Source organism: Acanthaster planci, linkage group LG09, assembly GCF_054643075.1.
Source record: "Acanthaster planci isolate LZ-2023a linkage group LG09, COTS_SCS, whole genome shotgun sequence".
Classification (NCBI taxonomy): Eukaryota; Metazoa; Echinodermata; class Asteroidea; order Valvatida; family Acanthasteridae; genus Acanthaster; species Acanthaster planci.
The window spans coordinates 13,212,799-13,237,417 of record NC_141785.1 but is presented as its reverse complement, the minus strand read 5'-3'; the positions used below and the strand labels follow the sequence as shown (position 1 = coordinate 13,237,417).

The window sequence follows — 24,619 nt, the reverse complement described above, 5'->3', positions numbered from 1 at the left end:
GCGGGAAATGACCTAAGATGATTTATCTTTTTAGTGTGTTCTTAAGACCAGGCAATTTAGGATTACATGTAATTACCAGACGCTTAATGAAAAAAGCATTATACTCAGAGATTTACCCAGAAAGCTAGCTTGACGACTAACCGAAAGGTTTTAAGTCTTGGCTTACGGTCCCGACATTGAGTGGATTTTAATTTGTAGTTCGGAATTATATAATATTCTCTTCAAAATAGAGGACATGAGCCTATATAATGCCCATTACCAGAAACACACGTTATTTCACCGTGTCAATTTCATGCCGAAGAGACTTAAATTAAAGAAACCATTTTTAAAGCTGAAAATAAACACTAAAAATACCACTTGCGTTATTTTTTCAAACTAACGGTGGGCCAAAAAATAAAAGCTAACTTTCAACACGATATAAATGATTGGCTAAATACCCTACTTACTTTTATTTGTATTCTTAATATACTACAATAATTTTAATTTCAAACTAATAGCCAGAAAGTGTGCAATCGAAGACATTTCGCGGTGCAGTCTTTTCTGCACCAGTTCAGTTGCTATTTGGGTGTCATCGGAAATATTCCCCTTTGAAACCCATTTTCAGTCGGGAATGATCTACCAATGAAATTAATTCTAAACAAATTACATCAGTTGATACATCTAGGAATGGGTTTAAACCGTATTCAGCTTCTTGCCTATATTATAAAATGATAATTTTAGCATCAATCAAATCTTACAATCCCCACTGTCAAAAACAAATGATCACAAATGTGGTACATGAAGTGCTTTTGATGTGTGAACCGTACATGGCCAAGCAGTACATTCAGAAAATTTGAGAAAATTTTATCGGTTTCGTGCGTGTGGACTGGGCACTATTGTACTGCCATGAATGCTTCACCGACGTTTCGCCTGTATCGCGCCGGTCCCAAGTGGGTTATTCTGTTGAGTGCACGGACTTTACGCAATGTGCCTCGATGAAATTGAACTATTCAATTATTCATCGCATTTGGGGCACAATTAAATATTGTGTTTGCATCAGAAGAGTTTGAAGGAGGGTTTTTTCCTCAGCAGCAGGAATTACTCATCGGAAATTCACGTGCCGGGTTCATGGAGGGACTACTTACTTTAAAATCAGTATCAGCGAATTGAAATGCACGTATACATCGATTAACATGAGATATACTCCTATCGAGATAAGTAACTCATTTACTTGATCGATATTGTTTTACTGTAGCGGCCTGTATAACCACTTAGGTATACATTAGCTATAAATGTACAGTGCACCGGAGTAGTGTAACGATATTCTGAAGTTGAATACAAAGGACGGTATTCTCTAGCATGTTGTAGCTGAAATGTCGCTTTATTTGCAAATCATCTCAGAACTGATGTTGAAATTTCAGTCAGATATGCTCATTACAAGATGTCCGTGTATTGCACCAACTGCATTAAATGCTTTGATCGTGATACAGGTTAATGTTATGAATGTAAACATTCAGAACTTTTTGTCGAAATTGTTCTTGAATGTTAACCTGCGTGAATATGTTGAGACGGTTCTTCCTCTCAATTCATTGTGTCCATATGTACTTATTTGGGGGGGGGGCGGGGGGCGAAGGGTCTTCGTGGGAAGCCAGTGTTACAGCCAATGTCTCAGGAAACCATTTTCTGCTTAGACTTCTTTATAGCGGTCATTAGAGGTCCAACCAAGGATCATAAAGTCATCTATAATTCCAGTCCTCTTCTTTGCTGCCGTCTTGGCGTTTATCATTGAGTGACGACCCCTGTCTCTTTGTACCGTCAGTCTCGAGGGAGACTCATACCCTATCCGGCGGTAAGGGCTGCCCCCCCCCTCCTCGCGGTATGCGCGTTTTGATGCAAACAGGTCCATTGAACGGCATTGGGGGGGGCTGGCTTTCTTTCTTAATGATCATTCACTTGGAGAATCCTCAAAGTGACAAAGGGGACCGGTCGGCAGCATGTCCATCGGGGTCATGAGGTGGAACCAAGCGAGGAAAGGGAAAGAAGAGAGAAAGAAAGAAGGAGAAAAGGATGTTTTATAAGACGGTCGATTTATACGAATCCTGGAGCGCCATTATCAGTGATAAATGGTCGCGGCTAGGTCACGGTGTAATGGGTTTTATTACAGCCTGGGAATACATGTATACAGGAACGATTGGCCCCTCTCACAAAAGAGAAATCCAGTCGTAACGATGGAAATACTGTCGAATTTTAGCCGCCCAGCGAGAAATAACTGAGCATCGTTGTACATAAATAACGCATCGAGAGAAATCGAAACGGAGGAGGCGCTCCAAGTAATGTCCGACACCGCAGGAATTCCCAAACCACGGCGGATGGCTGCAGTACATGCTGAAACGGAGATTAGAAAGAAGTCGCCCTCACCTTCAAAACCAGCTTCGATTGCTTATTTAATAGTTAAAGTCCTTGAATGCTAAGTGGAGAAATACATATAACAGCAACCCGCTAACAAATGTTTAAAGATAGAAAACGCAAACCAGAAAGACGAAATTGGATGATCTATACTTTAAAACTATTAATTTTGTAGAGCTTGCATAGTGGACAAATTTTAAATTGCCATGCATGATTGTTCTCGTGTATAAATGTATGTGTTAATTCAAATATTGATGATTTCATAAAAACTCTATGTTCACGCATGAACGCTACACAGGTTCATATCCTTCCTTATTTTAGTACGACCTTTGATTTTTTCACGCAAATGGTGATGGACCACATCCGTTGTTCGTCTTCAGTGTGGTATCATGTAAGCAAGACTGAGGACGCATTAAATCGGCGATGTTCTTTTAGAGTGACATTTTCGTTCGTGTTTAGCTGTGCAGAGTACTTTAAATAGATTCCAAGGGAGACGTGTATGACCCACGGCTTGGCTTCTGTACCGTGTCTCTCATTCAGGTCAAAGCAAACAGCGGGGAGTTGTCACACAAATACATGTGCACGCAACGTTAGTTGTGTCATTGCAAAAGCGGTTCTTGCGGTATTGCCCAACCACCATTCTCATTTTGATAGACGCTCCAAAAGTGAACCGGACAAAAATAATCAGTGGACAAAGCCGGGCACCCCGTGGGCCCGTTTGGGCCTTTTTGCAAGCCTCCCCGTGATAATTTGGAAGGAGGGTGGCCTGGTCGGGGGGAGGCCAAGGAATGAAAAACCGTGTTGTGCTTGGCCAACAGTAGGCCTAACGCCGGCGGTGCAATAAAACCACTAGCGCATTGACGGGCCGGCCTCTGCGTGGACCCGTCTCGGGCTACCTTTGTTCGGGAGGCGTCATTCTTGCCCGGCCCCCTTGTCGGCCGGCGGGGCATGTATTTACATTGAGGGTCCGAGGGAGATCCCGTAATTTTCTTCACGGCTGGACAAGGGCAGAATAATGGCTATTTACACGGCGGGAGAGGTCTATTATCGTACGAAATTACTGTCTGAAAGAGGGTTAAGTTGTTGACAACGAGGGAGGTAGCATTGTGATCAGCCAGATCACATTTGAAACCAGTGTCCGGTGTGAACCTACGTTACACTTGAAATCCGTCTGAGGTTCGCCTGTTCGGGAACTGTACCGGACTTGTCCTAAAAAGGTGAAACTTCGACTTCAATCTTCCCTCTGGGAATCTGGACACAACAATAAGCACTGACGGCTCAGTGTGGTTATAAAATAATAAGTTTCACAAAGGAAAATTACCCGACTAAGTTGGAAGTTTATATTTTTCTTAAATGAAGCTCAGCATACTGGAAAAGAGCTTAATCGTTGGACAGCCGCCTTGTTTTCTACCATTAGAAGCAATGTAACCAGAACACAGGCTAGAAAAAAAACTAGTCTGTTTCCTTTTCTCAATGGGTAATTTTCATTACTTTTGTCATTTGGTAAACAGCGGCAAGACAAAAATGACAGCATTTTAACGACAAAGGTTTATGTTGTAGGATAGGCCTAAGCACGCGACATCTAGGCCTATGCGATTTTATTGTACAGGCCTATTAAGCATCGTATAACTATACAGTGCGTCCGACATATTTCCTGAAGGTCAATTTTTGAGAGAAAAAACTGGCACTGTTGTCAGTTACTGTTGTATTTGAATAGCCAATTGCTCCATTTGACAGATATTTGCGAAGGCGAATGATTCATCCTCATTAAACAACGACTGCAAAGAGGTTAGAAGTGGGTCACTCTTGGCTCTCGGGCTTCAGAATATGACGCAGCACCGCACTCCGGCATTAGTCTTATTTCCAGATCATGACATGGCACATTTGGCATTTAGCAACCATGAACTACTTTAGTATTATTATTCACGGCCCCAATATTACGGTTTCAGTATCTGCAATAATAATAATATCTCCGTGAATGAAAACCATAAGACCAGCCGCCATCTAAACAAAGAGACGTCGAAAATTATAGAAAAAAAGCGTCCCAGTTCCACAAGTTGGGGGTCGAGGTTTGAGGCGGAAACTAGACCATGGCTCCAATCTGGGAAAACACTTAAGAGCAGCATCACGCTTCATTAACTGCTATATATATAGATATTTTTATCCATTCTATTATATATCATGCAAACCGCAGAGACCTTTGCAAAAATCACAGTCTCTCAACAGAAGTGGCCTTTAGGGTTGGATAAAAAGGAAACAATAACAAAATGAGCAATGTAAATCAAGGTTTTGTGGTCGACTGGGTCTGGAGAGCACAGACGCCGAACAATAGCGGGCCAACTCTGTTTTTCTTTTTCTTTTTTCATTTTCGGGCCAGAATCTAAAGCTTTTTGTTTTTTTCTCAGTAAATAAGAGGGGATTTTTTTTAGGGGGATGGCAGGGGCGTGCACAAATACAGACTCGCAACAATAACATTCCAGCGGATACCCCGCTGTTGAGAACCAAGCGTATGTTATAACTGTATCCTACATTTTACTCGAGTTACTGGGTTTGAATGGAGGACAGCCGTAACCCTTCCACTGAAAGCATCGGGGATAAATCTGCCCCTCCACTCCACCCGCTCGACGCCAGGCAATTGTTGGGGAATTTTTCACTTGGAGGGAGTTAGAGGCCACCCTGGCCCCGGGCAGCCGCGGGGGTGACGCTGGCGAACGCGCAGAGACACGACCCGCATCGAGAACAGCCCGGGCGGTGCATGCAGACCAAGGCTAGACATTATGCGAGCACACTTGGCCTAGTTGTTGCCCTTCTCAATAAATAAAAAATAGGGGGAAAAAGGGAATCAAAGTAGTAAAGAAATGAAAACAAGAATTATTTGACGGGTCCTGAATGGGAAGTCCTTGGCAGGCATCGATCTGCCGACTTGATGTGGAGTTTCTCACGCTGGGAATTTCAAAGTTTGTGAGACTTTTGGCGCAGTATATTTTGTCTGTTTCTGCACCAGATCTAAAAATGGCAGACGTCTGTATATTTTGAATAATTCCAGAATTCCAGAATAAATTTTATCTTAAAGAGCGTTTCATTTTTATAATTATTAGAAATGATGATAATACATTTACAATATTAGTAACAAAATGTAAAACACATTCTTTTCTTTTCAAGATAAAAATGCAAAGGTATTTGTCTGAATAACATTTTGACACTTTTGATATTTTTGTATTTCGTAAGATCTTGATGCCTCAGTATGAATAAGATTTTACGTTCCTCCTATCATCAGCACCAGTAGCCTATTGAAAACCACAGCGTGTTTTGCAAAGTGTGAAAGAGAGAAAAAAACACCGCCGCTTCAGTTTTGAAATGTCGTGACAATTCGCCACCGCGACGTGTTGGTTTTAACAATTTCTCTGTGTACTTTTGGAACATTTGGACATGGTCCCCACACCCACGTCGACAGAGCACACACACGCGCATACACCCGGGCTGGTGGTGTTAAGTCTACTCCGGAACAGGGTCTGTCGTCACATCAAGACTCGACTGACAGTTCATCATGTCCATCCGATACCCAACTGTCAACAGAATGGGCAAAACTCTCCACAAAGCCAATAAATTCCAGCCCGAAGTTTTCTTTGATTTCAATGCTGTTCTCCTCATTGACTTTGCCATATGTTGTCTTGGGCTGCCCGGCTCATGTTACACAGCAAACGCAGGGTCTTTTCCCCCTCTAGTTTACTCTTTTCTTTTAATATGCACACACCAGTTGTGACTTGCTTTAATATAATAGTCAACATGGACGCACAACGTGCTCGAATGAAAGGATCCGCCCAGATGGACTGAAACGAGAGACGCAACTGTTCAAACTGAACTTTGAATGTTTTCGATGCCACCAACAGTAAGCCCCACGTAAAAAAGTTCTTCTCTTATCCTCTTCGTTTTGGTGATGTCTTCCTTTCGCAGAAAACCACGCCCAATCCGCATGCGAAATCGGCATCTATTAAATCTACGTGTAAGTTTAAAGACAATGTGCACAGTGGGAAGGTGCAAGACGTTTTAAGACATGTAATAAAGGTATTTTTGGTTGTAAAATGGTGCTGAAGTTCGGTCTTTTCTCTCGGCCTTGTCATAACTTCTTTACGAAGAAGATAGAAAGGTTTCACGTTGACTACTCATGCCAAATAAAAAAAAATGACGAGATAAGTTGCATGGGCTAACTTAGCAACATGCATCCAAGTAAGAAAAACACGGCCTATATCACACAAAACACGCATCAGCGCTCCGCTTAGCAAGCAACCCTTTTCACCCCGGAGCACGTCAACGGCAAACACAGCCGAAAACAACTGTCAGTCAAAGCAAGGAATAAACAAACAAACGGACCAACTTTCCCGAGTTCTAATGCGACCGGCAGACTACTTGACATAGATACCAAGCAGTTGTGTATGCCTCAGCCTGAAGTGGCTTCTGTAAATGACATTTCAACCTGGCGCAAAGGCAAACTTACTCTTCGCGCTTTGCGCATATCCGGCCGCGTGCAATACATGCTTGAGGGGGGGGGGACCGCGAATCGATGGTTTCCGTGGGACGAATGAGGAGTGCCATATGCTGAAGTGGTCACAGTGTACAAGCGACGTTGCGATGGACAGGAATATGCAAAGGGCCTGGTGTTTATAATGAAGGGGCAAAACTCCCAAAGTTATTTTATGTCAATTTTATCAAATTTTATTTGTTCGGGCGGTCTGATTTTTATGAACATTTTCGAAAGCTCACCCGTAGAGGACGATAACTATTTATGTTCTTTTTTTGTTACTTGGTTTTGTTGTTGCTGCTGAGAATAAAAGTGACGGTAAACGTGGTGACTGTCGTGGCTGCGGTTGCTATTTTCGTCGTCAATGCTTTTCCCCCAAAATTTTATGCCAGAAATAAGCACATGGGTATACCTGTAGGTTGGCTAACCAGGACATCGACTCCATCTAAGTGAGCAAGCTTCCTGGGTGTAAATGGATTGGCAATCGTTCTGTGTCCCTTTCTCCGGCTACCCCGACCCCCTACCGCCTCAGCTTGACTCACTTTGCGCGTGGAATAAAAAAAAAGAGGACCCGTCCCAAATTAATCTGTTAATATCCCAACGATGCTCGGCTAAAAAGGCCCCGAATTTGTCCTGGAACTGTTCCAAACGAACAGGCCATTACTTCGAGTCGGGTGTGTATTATGTGCAAGTCTAGATCCCCCGTCGTCCTCACCTTGGATATTGAGACGCACCTAATATGCCGAAATCACTTGATCAAATCACTGGGGTGGCAGTGTGTTGCTCGGCGCGAAAAAAACATTAAAAAATCCAACTTGCCCAAATAGAATAACGTGCGCAAGCTTTGCCGTGCCATGTTGGCCATGTAAGCCGCTCTAGCGTGCGTAATCCGCGTCGGCGGAAGGGTACAAAAAGGGGGAAGATGGAAAAAAATGTTATTCGGTAAATTGGTAACAAGTTGACAGACAAGTTGATTTAATACGCGAGACATGAAATGACAACCCTCTCGTCAACTGTTACGCTCGAGTGCGAAGTACGCCCTCAGCCAATTTCCAGAAACTGCTAGTGTTTTACAAAAGAAAAAAATATAAAATACGAATGTCAGAGAATAGCTTCATCCAAATATTTTGAGTAATTACCCCTTGACGTGAAATCCAAAAGCTCGTGTTGTGCACGTGTTTTCGATCGTCCGTTCCCTGTTGGTGGTGCATGTTTCGTGTGAATAAAGTCATTCATATATCAAGTTGTATCTTACAATGACTTTAGCAGATGTTGGATATTCTTCCCTTTTTATACACAAAAGACTCATCATTCTTGCCAAGTTTGTCTGTGGGCAAGCACAAGATGGAATGGTGTGCCCGCAGACCGCTGTCCATTCATGTCTTGACTGGAACGCACCCGAAAGCGTTTAAATCCCGAAGCAATTATTTCTGATTGCGGGCCTTCATTTTTTTCACACAGCAAATCTCGAAGTGACCAGGGTGGATAACAAAAGTAGAAGCAAGGGCGAATAATTTCGGGATAAAAAAACCTTCAATAGCAAAGGTCTCCCTTTGAAAACACCAAAACAGGCCCCCTATCCCCCTCCTTTGATATGGTTGCACTAAGCATCTTTTGAGATAACCCAATTAAAAAAATTGCTTAGGCGCACAAGGACTTTCCTTTCTCCTTGCATCTTTTTTTTGTGTGTGTGTTGTTCTTTCAATTTTTGAACGATTATTTCTTGTCTGTCCGCGTATTTATGATAGGTCTGTGTATACTGACGCTGGCATACAGGGCGGTGCACCAAAGGGGGCAGGAGTTTAGTCGATGGACCAGAGCAAGGGGTTTCCATTACTTCGATGAAGGATACTAGAGGAGCAATTGCGCGAGTCTTAACCCAATCAAACCGGCATTGCTTGCCCGTCACCACAATGCAAGAGTGGGCCCCTAACCAAGTTACTGCACCCGCGAATTTTTGTGAAATGGATGTGGCTAATTGAATTTGGCGCAATTTAAAGACCGGCGGCTCGTTTCGCGTGTAACTGTTAGGCCCACTCCGCGTACATTATACGCATGCACCCGTTTATGCATTAAGTATTTATTGGTCTGGCTTGCCATTGAGGATAGTGGTAGGGGGTTGGTTCAATCTGCTGTCATGCCAAAGCTTCGTTCATCATCGTGCTAACTGTTGGAGAAGCCCATGAAGAAATTGAATTACGTTTAATGAGTGCCATTATACATCCCGCAATATCAATAATATGAATAAGTCGATCTTCCTGTAGAAATGGGCCAACCAATACTCCGTCCATATGAAAAACTGCTGTTTTCTTACTATGTACCGGTACCTTTTTGGCCATATTTCCAGTCTATTCTTCGATGAAAACTGATAATTAGTGGTGTACTTGCACTCGGACACTCAAAGCCTGTTAATTGTGAATATAAGCAAAAAATTGAAAGAGGCATTTTTACAAAGTGCAAATCACAACATCTCCATTTGTCTTCAGACTCAAATTGTGTTATGAGACCGCCTATAGCTGTGTTTCCAGACGCTTGGAAATTAGACATATGAAAACGGGTATTTTACGTTTAAAAACCCGTTACATCTCATTGTCAATGAGGATCAAATTTGTCACCATTCAGCCGACAACTTTGGCTAAGATTTCTGTCTATTACGACAGTACTTTGTGGGGGAGCCTATACGAATACCAGTTATATATTTGATATCATTTCCCATTGGTTATCAGAACACGTGGCAATTAACCCAAGTAATTTGGACCCTTTGGAAACATTTTGTTGCAGAGTGGAAGTCCGTGTGGTGCTCGTTGTTCATTTATTTCTGAGAAAAATCAATTTTAAATAACATTTCTGGACTGCTGGAAAATTATTTTAAGTCCTTTTTTGAATGTATTCAATCAAGTAGAAAGCCTCATTCTTCGGACATTATTAATAAAGTACCGAGTTGAGAAAAAGTTGTATTGCACTGGCATCAATAAGCTCGTCGGTAGACTACACAAGAATAACAAAATCGTTGGAGGAAGGGTGTTCGCAGATCACATCACATTTTTATTGTGACACGCCCAGATGTTCCAACCAAATTTCTCTTGCACATTATTGGGCATGGGGGGGCAGACCAATTTTAGGCATACAAAAGCGGCGGACGACCGCCCCTACGATTGGACAAACACAAAGCATGCGCCACCACCAGACGGCAACGGGTTTTCATCCAATATATCTAATCCTGTCCCGCTCACTGTAGATCAACCACTTATTTCTAATGGGCGATCCTTCCTTCCCCCCACCTTTTTTTCCCTTTGCCCCTCTCTCACTCTCTCCCGGGGCCCGGGAAGCTTGCCCGTGGCCGAGCCGCGTTATCGGCGGTACTCATCGCTTGTTTTTCCGGGGCAAATCGAGCGGGGCAGCATACACGCCCGGCTCGACAAGCCTGATCTCATTAGCCGGATATCCGTGTACCCTTCCAACAAGTTGGCCAAGCTTGTTAAGGACGAGCAAGATAGTTAATATTGTCTAGAGCCGTCCTCTTCTCCATCTCTCTCTCTCTCTCTCTCTGCCTCCCACAAAATGTACTCGATAAAATTACATTATTGTCGCTCTGTTGCAAAGTGGGGCCCCTGACCATTATTTCTCACGTGTAGAACCGGTTGTGGTCTGATCATAAACGATTTCAATTAATATATGTATGAAAGTCTGGGATCAAGGAAAAGGAAAAGCTAGGATAAAGAACGAACAATTTGGGAAAATTGAACTCGAAATTGCGAGGGAAATTAGGTCATGTCGTTTATTTGGTACATCTCCTTTCCACTCTTTGACCGGCGGAGTCACCCTGTCAGTTAAGAGAGGCAAGTTATAAAAAAAATCAAATGTTTTCCATTTGGAGTATGTAATGTAAGTGTAGACTGGACGTTGCGTTTTGCGTTGGCATGAGTCCAAATCTTGCTGGATTTTTGTTTTCTTTTTTCGGAAGTGTGGACTTTAAAACTGACAGGAGGTCGTAGGTTCGAATCCAGCCTAAGGTTATCCATAGAGGAAGGACACGGAAAGAGTTGCAACTCAGGCACTTCAAAGTGTTTAATGATGGTCACCGCTGAGTCAGACGAATAATAGAAAACATTCCAAAAATGCCTTATTGCTGCCTGCATCTTAGCCGGACAAGCGGGGCCAGTAATATCCTAGCAATACATATAACTTTTGCAATTAAACACAAATTATCGCTGCGACTAGGAAATAGAGAGAGAAAAATCCCTGATATTAGACCTACTTTTGCCATTGTAAATAAACTTCTTAAATTTTGATACACTGTTCCATTATCCATGCAAAGTATTTGATTTTATTCTCCTCTGTCCAATACATCAGTGTTCAATACACGGTACGAATTTGACTAAGACCGGCCAACAAAATGTTCACTACTATAAAGCTTAGTTCATTAGGAACAAAATGCACCATTTCATCACAGGGAGTGATTGTGAAATCTCATAAAATACGCTTTTGTACAAATACTATAATAAAAATGATTCAACCAAAGCACATAATATTGTGAACAATGTGGCTATTTATTCCCAAAATAACTCCAGAAGAAAGAGCTCATTAAGGGCAATGACTACACATATAGATTTAGGGCACATAGCATAATGCAAGCAACTTTGCAAGCATTGAATTTGATGTTGTCATGAGATCACACCAAGCACCAACAAAAGCATGAATATTCAATTTCCTGTACCTCAGTACACGAAGTTTTACGGATGCAGATTACCATCGAGAAATTGCGGCGGCGATCATAGGGTACAAAGGGATTTCGTGGTTGTGACACAGATGGTGCGTTGCAAGCGTTCGCTACTCTCTATGGACATACCAGGCATGCCAGAAAGCGGTAATTGGCCGGATGCTACAGCCCGGGCAATTCAAACTTCTTCTGTGTCCTTCCTCTATGAGCAATCTAAGGTAATGCGATCTCCACTGTTTGTTCAAGGTGGACAAGCAATAGAGGGTGTCTGTGGAAATGATCTCAATATTAAATCGTCTCGAGCGGACCGCTTTGATTTGGCTGTTCAAGCAGGACACAAGAGCATCTGAATGGAAACTTAAAATCAGTCATGTGTTTTATTGCCCACAATAAATTCTCTGTTCAGCTGAGATTTATTTATTTATCAGTAGCCCCCGACATCATCATGGTAACCGATGCGTGGAAGGTGACGCACGTTGAAGGTCGTAAATCCAATGACGAGGCCTGCAATGGGAAACGAAAAAAGAAGATTCTTCAGGGAGGGAGAGCCCAAGTCGAATCAGTTCACAAATGGCCCCATTTTTGCCCTAACCAAAGATGAACAATTAGATCGTTTGGATTGTTCAATGACATTACTGCATCTGGAGCACTTGGCTCATCGACCTACGTTGTCTGTTTCTTCTCGTGAAACTGGCCTTAAAAAATTTAGGGCCTAAACAAGAGGCTGGCAAGAGACAGCACTGTGCTTCTCTGCATGTAATGTCTAGACGTTGATTTCGAGTGGTACAGAGAGCGGGGTGTCTTTCCATAATGCAGTTTTGAGCCCATATGGAGGCCAAGGCGTGTTGTGGGAGATAAGTTGATTTTCCCCGGCAAGGACCGAATGCGCTAGAAATGGACACCACTGTAGGCAGGCCCGTGGACCGTGTATTAACCAGGTAATTGCGCCCGCTAATTGAGTCAAACGGAACACTCGTAAGTGTACGGCAAGGTCGAGCGCGACTCGACTTCGTTGCGGGCCTTGGGACGGGCGGCGCAAGACGGAGTTTGCCTCTGTGCACAGCCCGCCGATGGATCGAAAAGGCTGAACTTTTTTGTCTTTACTGTTTTTCTGAGTGTGATGGCAGCCCACTATTGGTCTGGCCCTCTGTAGGGAGCCATCGGAACAGATGTTGGCAACGCGAGGGTTGTCGGAACCGTTTCTTTGTCTGGATGTTTTGGTATTCAGAAAAGTTAGAATTTGTCTATCTGTATTCGTAAACTCTGTCCCTTCTGGTTTAACATGGCTTTAAGCCCCTTTAAGAATTTAAAGATTAATGGTTTTCAAAGTCACATCACGAATGCTGCATATTTTTCATGAATCGCACTAAAGTTGACTTGAAATGCATAATCTTTGGTTCGTTTTACCCCTCCCTTTACAAACCACTATGTTTATTTTAAATTCGGCGTCAGAAAGCATACGTTTGTAAATATAAGCCGCATGTGGATACACAAAGAAAACCAGAGCGAACATACAATAAAATCCCAAACACATCCACGCGGTTTGTCCGGGATTTCAACAAACTCCAGGCCCGTCTATCGATGAAGCCAGCCGCACCGGCGTACAACCCTGGGTCTGCGGATCGGTATTTTCACACCTGACTCCAACGGATGGAGAGCGGTAGGGACCACTAGAGTCGTCCAGCTGTTCCTGTCTCTCCTTCTCTTTCTCTCTGATAGGGAAGTTTGGCCTAAAGCAAAAAAGTGGCAAAAATCATTGGAGAGTTTTGAATCGGTAGATAAAAGACCGAGATTGCGATGGTTGGAGGGTACCCTGGTCGTGAGGAAGCAGGTGCGCTGGTTGTGTGCACCGATCGTTACGGTCAGATCTCCGCAAGTGTGCGTGCGCTCACTGTATACCCGCTATTAGCGCTCGGCCTATATTATAGGACTGGAACTCAATCATGCGTCTATATAATTAAAGTCTGGTGTATTCAAAAAAGAGGGAAAGCAGAACAAATAGCGTGTGTGGTTATAAGGGCACAGTCTGTCAAGGTATTTAGTGAAAGAGTTTCTAGCCTCAATCTTTTTTGGGGGTTGTCTCTGGGCAGACGAACCCTCGCCTTCCTCCTGTTTGTTTACTGATTCGAATGTCTTGGCCAGAAAATTGTTGGTAAACCCTGTGTCCTGAAAAAATAATTTAACAACGCAAAGTTTTTTATCCAAAGCCTAAAAAAAAAAAACTAAAATACGGCCTCCCCTATTTTACTCGCGGTCGGGACTCAGTTTCTCATCGATATTGGCGCGTCTGTTTAATAATGTTTGCGTGAGGTCTTTTCTCATATTGCGTGCTGACACTTTTCTTTCACGTGGATTTCGTCTGGAGTATCGAAGCGTGTGTGCTAAGCCAACCCCAGCCAAAAGCCAATATCGGTGGCGATATTTCCTTTCTAATAGGCTATTAATTTTCTCAATTTATTTATGTGTTAAGTCCACTTAATATTTCGTCGCGTTGACGCCTCGCCATTTTCTCGTTCGGGTCGGCCAGAAGGCACACGGCGGTCGGAACCGAAAGTTTTCTCGGTTCGGAAACACCCGTTGCCGCGGCCCAGCACCGCCAAACTAAATGAGCTTCACTTCTTTTTTCCCCTCATCCTCGTCGTCAGGAAGTCTTTGATTTCGACACAAGTGTATTTTCATTCCGCCACAGTTGGTGTGCGATGCCATATGTGAAGAGAAGGCCACGACGGGCCGAGGTGCATCTGAGGCTCAGACGCCAGCTGATGCTCCCTGGGCACGGTGTGAGATTCGACCCCCTCTTCTTCTTTCAATCACGGCCCTTGGACTCCATGAAAAATAAAAGAAGGAAACAAAGACCGTGATTTGTACGTATACCGCGGCCGAGTTTATTACGGGGTAACCCCCTGCACACCGCTTCGCCCGCCCGGCCGCTTCCGCCACCGGAGGTGGTCATGCGATCTACGCCATGATCTCGCTCCCGTGATTACGGGTAGCACCCTCCCCGCCAAAACTCACGAAAGCGATCCCAAAGTCATGAGAGAGAAAAACCGCAGTCACCAAAGTCGGTGGAGGGGAGGAAATGGGCCTTTCGCACCCATCGTGGGGGCAAGGGAGAACCCCGCTTAGCGCGTCGACCACACTGCGGAGATTGCTGTCTTGCAACTAACCCTCCAAGGGGTTCACATCAGCCCTGTTATCCAGGGCTCTTCGTTGACGAGATATAAATCGCGTCAGGGGACACCTTTTTTTCACACAAACCCTGTTCCGTCTCAGGGATCTTAAAATAACCAATTTATTTGCGACGAATCGTAACCAAATGCAAGTCCAGGGTGCCATGGTCGTTGGGAATATTGTGGCCACACTTCTACCGTCCCACCCAGGGAAAAGGTCGGTAACACGCCACAGAGATGCGCGCACGCGTCTCGGAGTCCTCCCGGAGGACCCGACCAACTCCTGCCAACCCGTTCCCGCGCCCACGTTACATTGTTGCATCATCAGCGTGCACTTATTTGACACATCACGCCCATAAAAAAAACCGATTAACGGTATATCCTCTGAAAATCACGGCCACTATTCCGCGCCAGAAACTGGTTCTGGGAATGGCGTGTAATTAAAAGGCAATCATACAAAAGGTATACCCGTGATCTGCACTTTTTAACCCCCCAGACGTCGACGGTCAGTGCTTGCGTATTGACGTTCACCAGTGCACTTTCTTTTTGTATATGACTAAAAAACTAGAGATGCTGAGTCAACTTTTTTTCCTAATTAGGATAAATAAGAAATAATTCCACCTGAGACACACACTGAAGCTTTATACAATATAAAAAAATCTTGATTCCGCTATAAAAAGGGCAACAGATTGGTATTCTGCTCAAAGCCCCCCCCCGTAATTTGGCGATGCTTAGTTTAAAAAACTTTGGCCAAACAAATGAGTTTAATGTATTCGACTGTCTTTCCCACTTTTCGAGAAACCTCTGAAGGGTGTATCTTGATACAAAGGTTTTTCAATGTTCGGTGAGCCGTCAAATTTGTAGTTTCACCAAGAACTCGGCGATTTGGGAGGGGGGGGGGAATCCTTCAAAACTCAGTCGAACATGATTAACGGCACTATCAAGGACATCTTGGCGTAACGCGATCCTCTCAGATCGTCTTCAGGCGTGGACGATGAAAGAAGAAACCGCCCTGTGTCATTTTATGCATCTCCACCCTGAAACCAATACGGCAAGACTTGGCTAACTTTGGCCAGATTATCTACATGAACCAAGTGGAGCTATATACACGGTTACCGGCATGGGGTATAAAGCACTACCTATGGCATTAACTAAAGAGGTTGTAAAACAAAGTGTCATCCGATGTACACTTTGGCTTGCCATCTGTTGCCATCGTGCGGCCATATGCCCGGCTATATTACCTTCAAATCACATATCCTCACACCAAACTGAGCGACAATTCCCCCGCGGATCCGTGGCCCTCGTACGGCGACGCACGCAAGCTCGCAAAGTGTGTGCGAAAGGACAGTTTGTGCACCGCGGTGTTCGTGGCATGGCGAGCGGTTGAGTGAGCACGGAGCAGCACACTGGCCGAGTAACGGGATAAAACACCGGCATGGGTCGTGTAATCCCTCTTCCCGTTCAACCCCCAAAACTGGGGTCCCAGAGGCTCTCCACAAAATGCCTGAAAGGAGCGATCTATTTTAGGGGAGAGCTGGATATTCGCGTGAAATCGATTTACAGAGAAAAAGTGGGATTTCAGAGTTGCAAAGACCTTGTCAAATGCACCTTTCCAAAATATAGATGGCCAAACAATAAAAAAACGACCCCCCCAAAAAAAATAAAACAACTCATGGATCAAAACATCTCTACAGGAAAGAGTGAAAATTGTCTGGCCAATTATGGAAATAATAGTGTTTCAAACGACCGTGACGAAGACAAATACATCGGCGACTTCATTTACGCTGTTGCTTTCATGTCAAAATGTCACAAGTATTAATTTTGCATGACTTAATTAAGGTCCTGAGACCGTGCACGTTACTTTAGTTGAATAAATTTGTATTGCGATAACAGAACAAATCTATTATTTCGAAACTTGCAACAGAATGTTTATTGCGTGGGCCGAAGTACAGCACAAAATGTGAAAAACAACTAGATGGACAGGAAACAAGTCTACGATGGCTTTTAAAATCACAGTAAGAACACTGGAAATTCAAGAGGTACCCCTTTATATTCTTGTAAGCCCGCACCCTGAGGTTAAAGAAAACATTCAGTGGACATTCTCATGCACACTACTGTTATGTTATTTCTCCCTCTCTTTCCCTTTTTTTTCTGCTGTGTGTCTCTCTCAGGCGTATGTTCCCCACCTTCCGCGTGACCATGACTGGGTTAGATTCCAACGCCAAGTACATCCTGTTGATGGACATCGTGCCCGTAGATGACACTCGCTACAAGTACCACAACTCGGAGTGGGTGGTGTCGGGAAAGGCCGAGCCGCACATGCCCAGCCGGCTCTATATCCACCCGGACTCGCCGGCCACTGGGGCTGTCTGGATGAAGCAGGTGGTCACCTTCAACAAACTCAAGCTGACCAACAACAACCTGGACCAGCACGGCCACGTAAGTTTTGTCTGTCAGTCCGTTCGTAAGTCGGGTTGTGTGCCCATCTGTGAATAATTCATGACCTGATCACCAGTAAACAATCAATCATCTACTAACATTGCTCTTTCTCTGTTCACCGTATCTTCGAGTAACTCACAATATGAAGTTACCTCAATAAATATAACCCGAAATTGTCTAGCGATTTTGCTTTTCCCCTGATTCCTGTAGTCTTTTCTCAAGCTGTCGCTGAATACATCGTTTACATAGTTTGGGGATCCTTGTGACGTGTCATGTGACCTCTAATTATTGTTGCTCAGTACAGTCGAGGTTTTGCCTATTGGTACTGAACAAAACGAAAAGTGCATGCCTGCCAATGCCGTAGCTGGGATTTTACGGGGGGGGGCACAAGGGGGCACCAGCATCTTATGGGGGAACCAGCTTTCAGTGGTGGTTTTTTTTGGGAGGGAGCAAGTGTCCCCCCCACCGTGGCCACGCCCCTGATGCCTGCCAGAATTTTTAGCTAATTACTCCTAGACTCAGGTCTAAGGTTCAAGTCCCGTCTCAGACAATAATCTTAGCTGTAGAAATTCCTTACGTGGGACGCTTATAACGACTGAATAAAGCACCTGATATATGTTTTCAATAAAATATATGAAGATTTTCTCAAATATCGCAAGGCAAAAGAGAAAAAGCTGTCTGAAAGAACTCTCAAACCCCCGCGCTGAGTTGAAAAAAAAAATGAAAAAGGGTAATGACGTCATGCTCATATGCACTGACCTCCTGACGTCACCTTTGGGAGTCGCATCACTGGATATGGACGCGTCGCTATGCTGGTTATGAAAAGGAGGCTTGGAAAAAAAAACATTCTTTTTCCTTTTCGTGCATTTGGGAAATAGCAACAGAGTACACAAAGTTTGACAAGCACATGAAGAAGTCAAAAGACATAAAACAATGAATAAAACAAGTTCGTAGATGTCCGCTCTTTAAGGTCATCATTTGAGGTAAGGGGTTATGCAAACGATCCAAAAATGGTGGCTTATGTGTCAGTGCACATGGACAATTAGCACGCAGCAGCCGCATGCTGTACTGCACACATGATGAACAGTCATGTTGGTTCCAAGTCCGAAGTTGGTGCTACTTTTTCTGGATAGTTCGGATTAGTCTATAATTCCCGAGTCAGAATTGCCATCTACACTCATCTCTGATTTTGGCGTTTTCAAAAGCCCCGAACCGCCAGGGCTTTATAAAATTACTTTTTTTTTACGATACAAAAACAGTCTAAGAGGCAACAGTCAGACGGTGCTCTTTCGATGGCACGGTACGAAGGGGGGGGGGATAATGCTGGAAGCGAAGCCGCGACGAAATCCTATAACGAAGAGCGAGTGCTCAGTGTATGCCCCGAAGACAGTCGATGCATGGAGTCGCCCATTCAACAGGCCCAGCCGCATGATGCACGCCCGGGCCTCGCAAACAGGATTCCACAAATCAAACTAGCCACAAGATTTCCCCGTGTTAACTACATTGGTCTTGCCCACTTGCTGATTACACCTCAAGCTCTCCCCCTTTCATTACTCCCCGTGTTCTGGAGGAGAAGAAGTGAATCCATCCTCTGGCCCCCTACTCCGAACAGCTTTGGGAGAAAAATTCACTTGGCGACAGAGATCGAAAGCTCGTTCAAGCGTGAGAGCCCTTAAACCGTAAGGCGATTAAGGCCTCCTCTTAAGTTTCTCCAAAAACATAAATAAAAAAATGCCAGGTTCAGTTTAATAAATTTGAAAGGTAATCTCTTGTGAAGATCAGCTGTTGTTGGCTTGTTGCCGATGTCAGGGTTGATGGAAAGATGGGGAATTCTTGTATCCTTGGCCCAATGAAAAGGGATCTTAATAGTCACTGATAACTTGACAAGTTGTGCAGTTTTGTTAGCGATTACATTTGAGGTTGGAAACTTCAATTTGCTGCTTTGTCCATTCTAATTCACGTCTTGAAGGTGGCATTATAGCTCAGCATTTTTCTTGCATTATGAAATTCTGGAAACCATAATGATAGTATTGCTCCACATTCACCAATTCTCACCACCTTAACGCACAAACACTAAACTCCGAACAATGTTATATCTTTCTCCTTGTCATTCTACCGGTCTCAAACTAAAAGCATCGAGAGAAGGTTATCGAGGTACCAATATCTTCTTGCACGTCTTCTTTTCTCTTTTCCACCACTCATCCATTTCAAATGCGGCAAGCTCAGTCCCTGCATGTGTGTAAATAAGAAGACAGCACAGCACGCAAGCACACACCGTGCGAAAGGGAACCGAAATTCACATGCCACCGCGAGCGAGGCGACCGGGGGAGCACCTGGCCGGACGGCGCAGCGCTGAGCCGAAGAATGGCGCGGTGCGTGCCGGGCGCCCGGACCCACCTTGACGGGCCAAGGTGGACGACGGCCCGGCGGTCTGCTCGTGTATGGGAACGCTAATAGGCGTAAACGCGACAGAGTGCTGCAGCAGGCAAGGGCGGAATTACCCACGACGAAGGGCGCTGTCATGTTGGTTAGTTTCAGGAACTTAGAAGGAGTGAGTTCTATAGGCCCTAGACTTCGGAGCCATGTACTTTTTGTCAAAAAATGAAAAGGATTCAATGTGCCTTTTTTGTCTTATGTATGAGAATAACTCTGTTATTTTCACACATTTCAGTTCAATAGATTTGCGCTCAACTGATTCTGGAAACGTAATGAAAAATGAATGGACGAAAGGGAATTCAGTAAGAATCTCTTTCAATCATTAATTGATATTAAATGAAAGTTGTTGTCATGAAAGAATGCTACTCGGGAGAGATATTTCCCGAAAAGAAAGGTCGGGAAGCTTGCGTGCACCTGAGGGGAGGCGAGTATGCCTAAAATCGTCTTACTTTCTCTACACTCGAAAGCCATTACCCTTGTGCCCTTCACCCTCCCGTTGTCACGCTGTGTTTAGAGTGGTTTGCAAACAGAGACACTCCGCTGAAGCCACTGACCGAACCGATGAAACACTTGGAGGCAAGAAACTTTGCAGACCGTTAGCGAGCAGGTGAACGAACGACCAGTTAGCATCACAGATTTTTCTCATGAACTTCCGCTAGTCTGCTGCATTCATATCCGTTTGATTACGCAAATAATCACATGAGATACCGATCAGGTTTTGACGGCCAATGAACTACGTTTTTTTTTTCTTCAACCCTTTCCTTTATCATGATACATATCTCCTGATCTTCCAACTAATAACTGCAGTTCCCAGTTTTTTATTTTGCGTTAGCCGGTCGTTTGCCAATTGCCAACACCTCCCTTATTCAGAGTCTCCACTTCCAGCTGCCAGGTGCCATTGATTTGGTGAGTTTTTCCCCCCGTCTCGCGGGGTTCTTGCAGGGCCCGGCCGATTGGGGGGTGTCAAACCTCCCAAGTTGCCGGTTTATAACCCCCCCCCTTTCCCGGAGCACACGGCGCACTGGAGTCAGGATCGAACCGAGGGTCCGGGGGTGTCGCAGGCGGGCAGCTGGTTTCTCGGGCTGCGCCGTCTTGATGAAAGTTTCGGAGCTCGTCCGCCCGCCAACTTAATAAGCTTTCACGCCGACACGTCGAGATTTTGACACCGCGGGAGGAACCAAGGTCGGTATCGGCGGATTCCGCCGGCCAGGCGAGCCTGGCAGACATATTGCTCTTGGGCCCCAACAAGCTGCTTTACAACGAATATAACACAGAGTCGCGAGGAATCATCCCAAGGCAATTTACTTGTACACAAGTTAATTGATATTTAGATGCGGTGTTGGGAGTCAGGCATACGTAGGGATGAGTAAAGATATGAATATATCGATTCGACGTCTGACGGAAGTTTGGCGATGCGAGCACGTCTATTATCAGATCTTAAATATCTCGGTGGAATTGGAATGCAACTGGTTAAAGCGCACGTACCGTTGCTGGAACAGTGCATCCACGTGAAAGAGAAGGCGCGTCAGTGACTGAGACAAGACGGAGCTTTCTGTGTCGACGCCCACCTAGCCACAGACAACCCCAAATGACACTGCAATTGTTAACTTGATAACGATTATTTTGAATTCTAACTTGTCTTTGCATCTGTCGCTTGCGATGTCATATTCATGGGACAGCCAAGCTCTCGAACTGACATTGAGCCTGAGCATAGGAATTGCAGTATTTGTGTCCCTGAGCATGATCAAATGCCACAATAAGTGACCACCAACATAGACCACACTGGTACTGTGCCTAAAGAAGTTTAGTACGTGTGGGGTCCATGACAGCTGAAATGAACTGGTTCCCACTAGCCTCGGTAAGTTGATCATAGTTTGAGGCAATGCCTTCCCATCGATAGGGTCCAATTCATGAAGTAGCTTAAGAACACACTGGGCTGAGATAATTACTTCCAGAAAGAAAGATGAAGCTAATTTCCCCTCCATATTGCAGTATTGTTTAAATGCCTGAAAATTTAACCTAGGTTACTAAGTGTCTAAATTTCCGAGTCCCCTGCACGAGGACTAAAAAAATAGTATCGTATTGAAAAAATAAAGTTACTTATTTCGTTTTTTTCACTAAGAATCGCTTATGCCAATGCATGACGGGACTAATGATAACTCAACTTAATGGAGCATGGCAGAAAGGCAAATAAAGACAATAGCACCATTTCACGTGAATATCAAATGTAAAAACAACCAACTTTTCATCATTAAAAAAAAGTTCAACAGTTCCGAAAGAGGAAGTAAGTGGGCCGCGATTACTGAAAGTCCCGATGATCATACAAACTCTACGAAATACAGCGGCACCAAACCTCACCAACAATAGGCAAACAACCAACCAATGTCCAGCCAACTATATACACGTGATATGTGCCGCTTTCGGCCAACTCTTAGCTGAGTTTTTTTAAGTTGTAGAATTTTCTGAGCATAATACATTCGCCGCTAAGCAGATCGGTAAAAATTCCAAGTCCCGGTGGCTGTTGAGAGTATAAAAGTGCCCTCAGGCAACCTCACACGCAGACCAGGCAAACATCGCCGCACCCACTCGCCACCTCGCAGTTAATATCATCCCTAATCCCATAAACGTGCACTGGTCTCTGCTTTTTGGCTACAAAACCCTTCCCGTCCACTTATACACCTTTCTCGAAATCCTGTTCCCCTGACTTTAAGAATTACCGTGCCCTTGCCACTTCCGTGCGGGATGGCAACCGTCATCCATTTACATTTCCATTTCTTGTTCCTCGATATTTGGGGGGAATGTTTTTCGCCATAATACCCGGGGCTATTTTGACATGGTTCTATTTTAGCGTGCACACGGACGCCGTTCCCCCGTGCTATAACTCTCTACCCCCGGCGCGACAACGGCAGTGATGGATTGCCGACTCGCTGCATATTCCTCCGAGATCACTCTTCTCGGAGAAAGTCAAGAATTAATACTTTTTTGCTGTTGGTTGGTCGTTTTTTTGCCCCACCAAATTCATCATCCTTAATACTCACTTTAATTCATTCTGCTTCCCATGTGAACCTCGAATATCGACGCTTGCTTCACATGATTCTAACAGGACATGTGTTTTTCCCTTTGATTTCATGGATTCACACATGCCGATCTGTTGCCTTTTTGATACCTAAAATAATATTTGACAAAAGAAAAGAATCTTATTTTGATTTTTCTCCACCGTCACAAAATTTAGCAATCATTTTTCATAGTTGATCTAGCGTATCCCATTTCACGATGAATTCAAACAGGCTTGTGTAGGACGCACCCAAAAGGGTTTGCAGAGCTACGGCTACGTCTGTTGTCTAACACGAACCTAATGCTACGTCTGTTGTCTAGCACGTACCTACGACTACGTCTGTTGTCTAGCACGTACCTGTGACGTATTTGCAACCAGCGAAGACCTGGACGCACTCTAGACACGAGAGGTGGACGCGGCTTTACTCCGCTGTAAATGCGCAGGAGCGCAAAGGATTGTGGGTAGTTCCTGGCAAAATCAATGTGAGCAAGTGTACTCCTTGCAGCCTGGTTGACCTCCTGTTGGTTCGCAACAACGGCACGGACTCTTCCAGCAGAGCGCCCTCAGTTCTTTTATGTTGAAATGACCCCTAACGAATACTGCACATGTACGTATTGCTCGTTATGTGGCCCAAATACACGCGTAATAAACGAGAACAATAATTCCGGGACTCGACTTTGTGATTCAGGCTTAGGTTAAGGATTTTCAAAGATTCGTCATTGGAAGGTACAACCTTATGTGGAATTGCCATGCTGTGTGATCGACACGAAGGAAATGATAGGATTGGATACTTATACACTGACAGCAGATGCAATTTCTGTTATGGTAATAATAGACTGTCTTCATGTGAGGGCCATTTTGAACTGAAATTGAGGTTAAGGTTTTCATTTGGGGAGGCGTGTGAGAGTACAAACAACAGCGACAAAATAAAAGTTCAATGCAAGTTCGCGCCAGTTTTTGTGGAGGATAATTTAAAGCTTGTGATACATTTTGTCTGAATATTCTGAGCCACCTTTGAAAAATGAAAGTGAGGCGTGGAATCCCCAAAAGTCTTGCACCACCCTATTTAACAGATTTCATTGAATGTGATAGAGCGTTTTTTGAAACGAGTTTGATTCGGCTTAGACATAAGTTTCGCTGGTTCCAGTCTGAGCTTGTGTGATTTCAAACGCTACTGCAAAATGGCTAGAACCAGCGAAACCATAGTCTAAGTCGAATCTACTCGTTTCGAAAACGCTCACAGATTCAGGGAACGAGATAAAATGGCTGCCCCGTGAATAAGGTCTATTGAAGTGCCCGTTCGGGAATTTCCCCATTTGGCACCGTGTCAATACACGTAATAAACTTTAACATTCTGACTTCTTCAAGCAGAGACTTGGACCGACGACGAAACCTCTTCTGATGGCGCCAGCAACCACCACTAACCCCCCCCTCCCAGTCCCTTTTGAATATACTGTACATGAACGAATATTCTCCTTGGAATCGCCTCTCGATTCCGCCAAGAACAATAGCGCCCGTCATTGACCGTGCCTACGGCCCCAGTCCCTCGGTCGCCTCTCGTCATTATCCCGCCCAGCCCAGCCCAGCCCAGCCCTTCCAATCACAGCAAACATTAATTGTGTTTACCCGTCCGATAATGATCTCCATGGTTATCATATCGTTGTAATTTCAGCGCAATAACAAGAGGCAGATGCGATCATGTTTTGTTTTCCATTGTGCGATGTTTCCCGTACCCGTTGCGTTCGAATTTCCTCCATTCTTTCTTTTGACTGACATCAATTTTTCATATCCTTGAGCCGCATCTGTCTTTATTTATGTAAAAAAAAAGGAGGCCTTGCTAACAATGGTAAAGTCCTGCATGTTCCTGGACGAACAAGAAGAAAAAAAAGGGGAGA

At 44.3% G+C, this 24,619-nt stretch overlaps 1 protein-coding gene across 2 annotated transcripts in view; it reads left to right on the top strand.

Moving 5' to 3' along the window:
- LOC110982267 (uncharacterized) overlaps positions 1-24,619 on the top strand; it is a 48,385-nt gene that overhangs the window by 5,668 nt on the left and 18,098 nt on the right. For both annotated transcript variants that reach the window (XM_022240566.2, XM_022240565.2), the window contains exon 3: positions 16,966-17,233. In XM_022240566.2, coding sequence (XP_022096258.2) covers positions 16,966-17,233 — 268 coding nt within the window. The remainder of the gene's footprint in view (positions 1-16,965; positions 17,234-24,619) is intronic.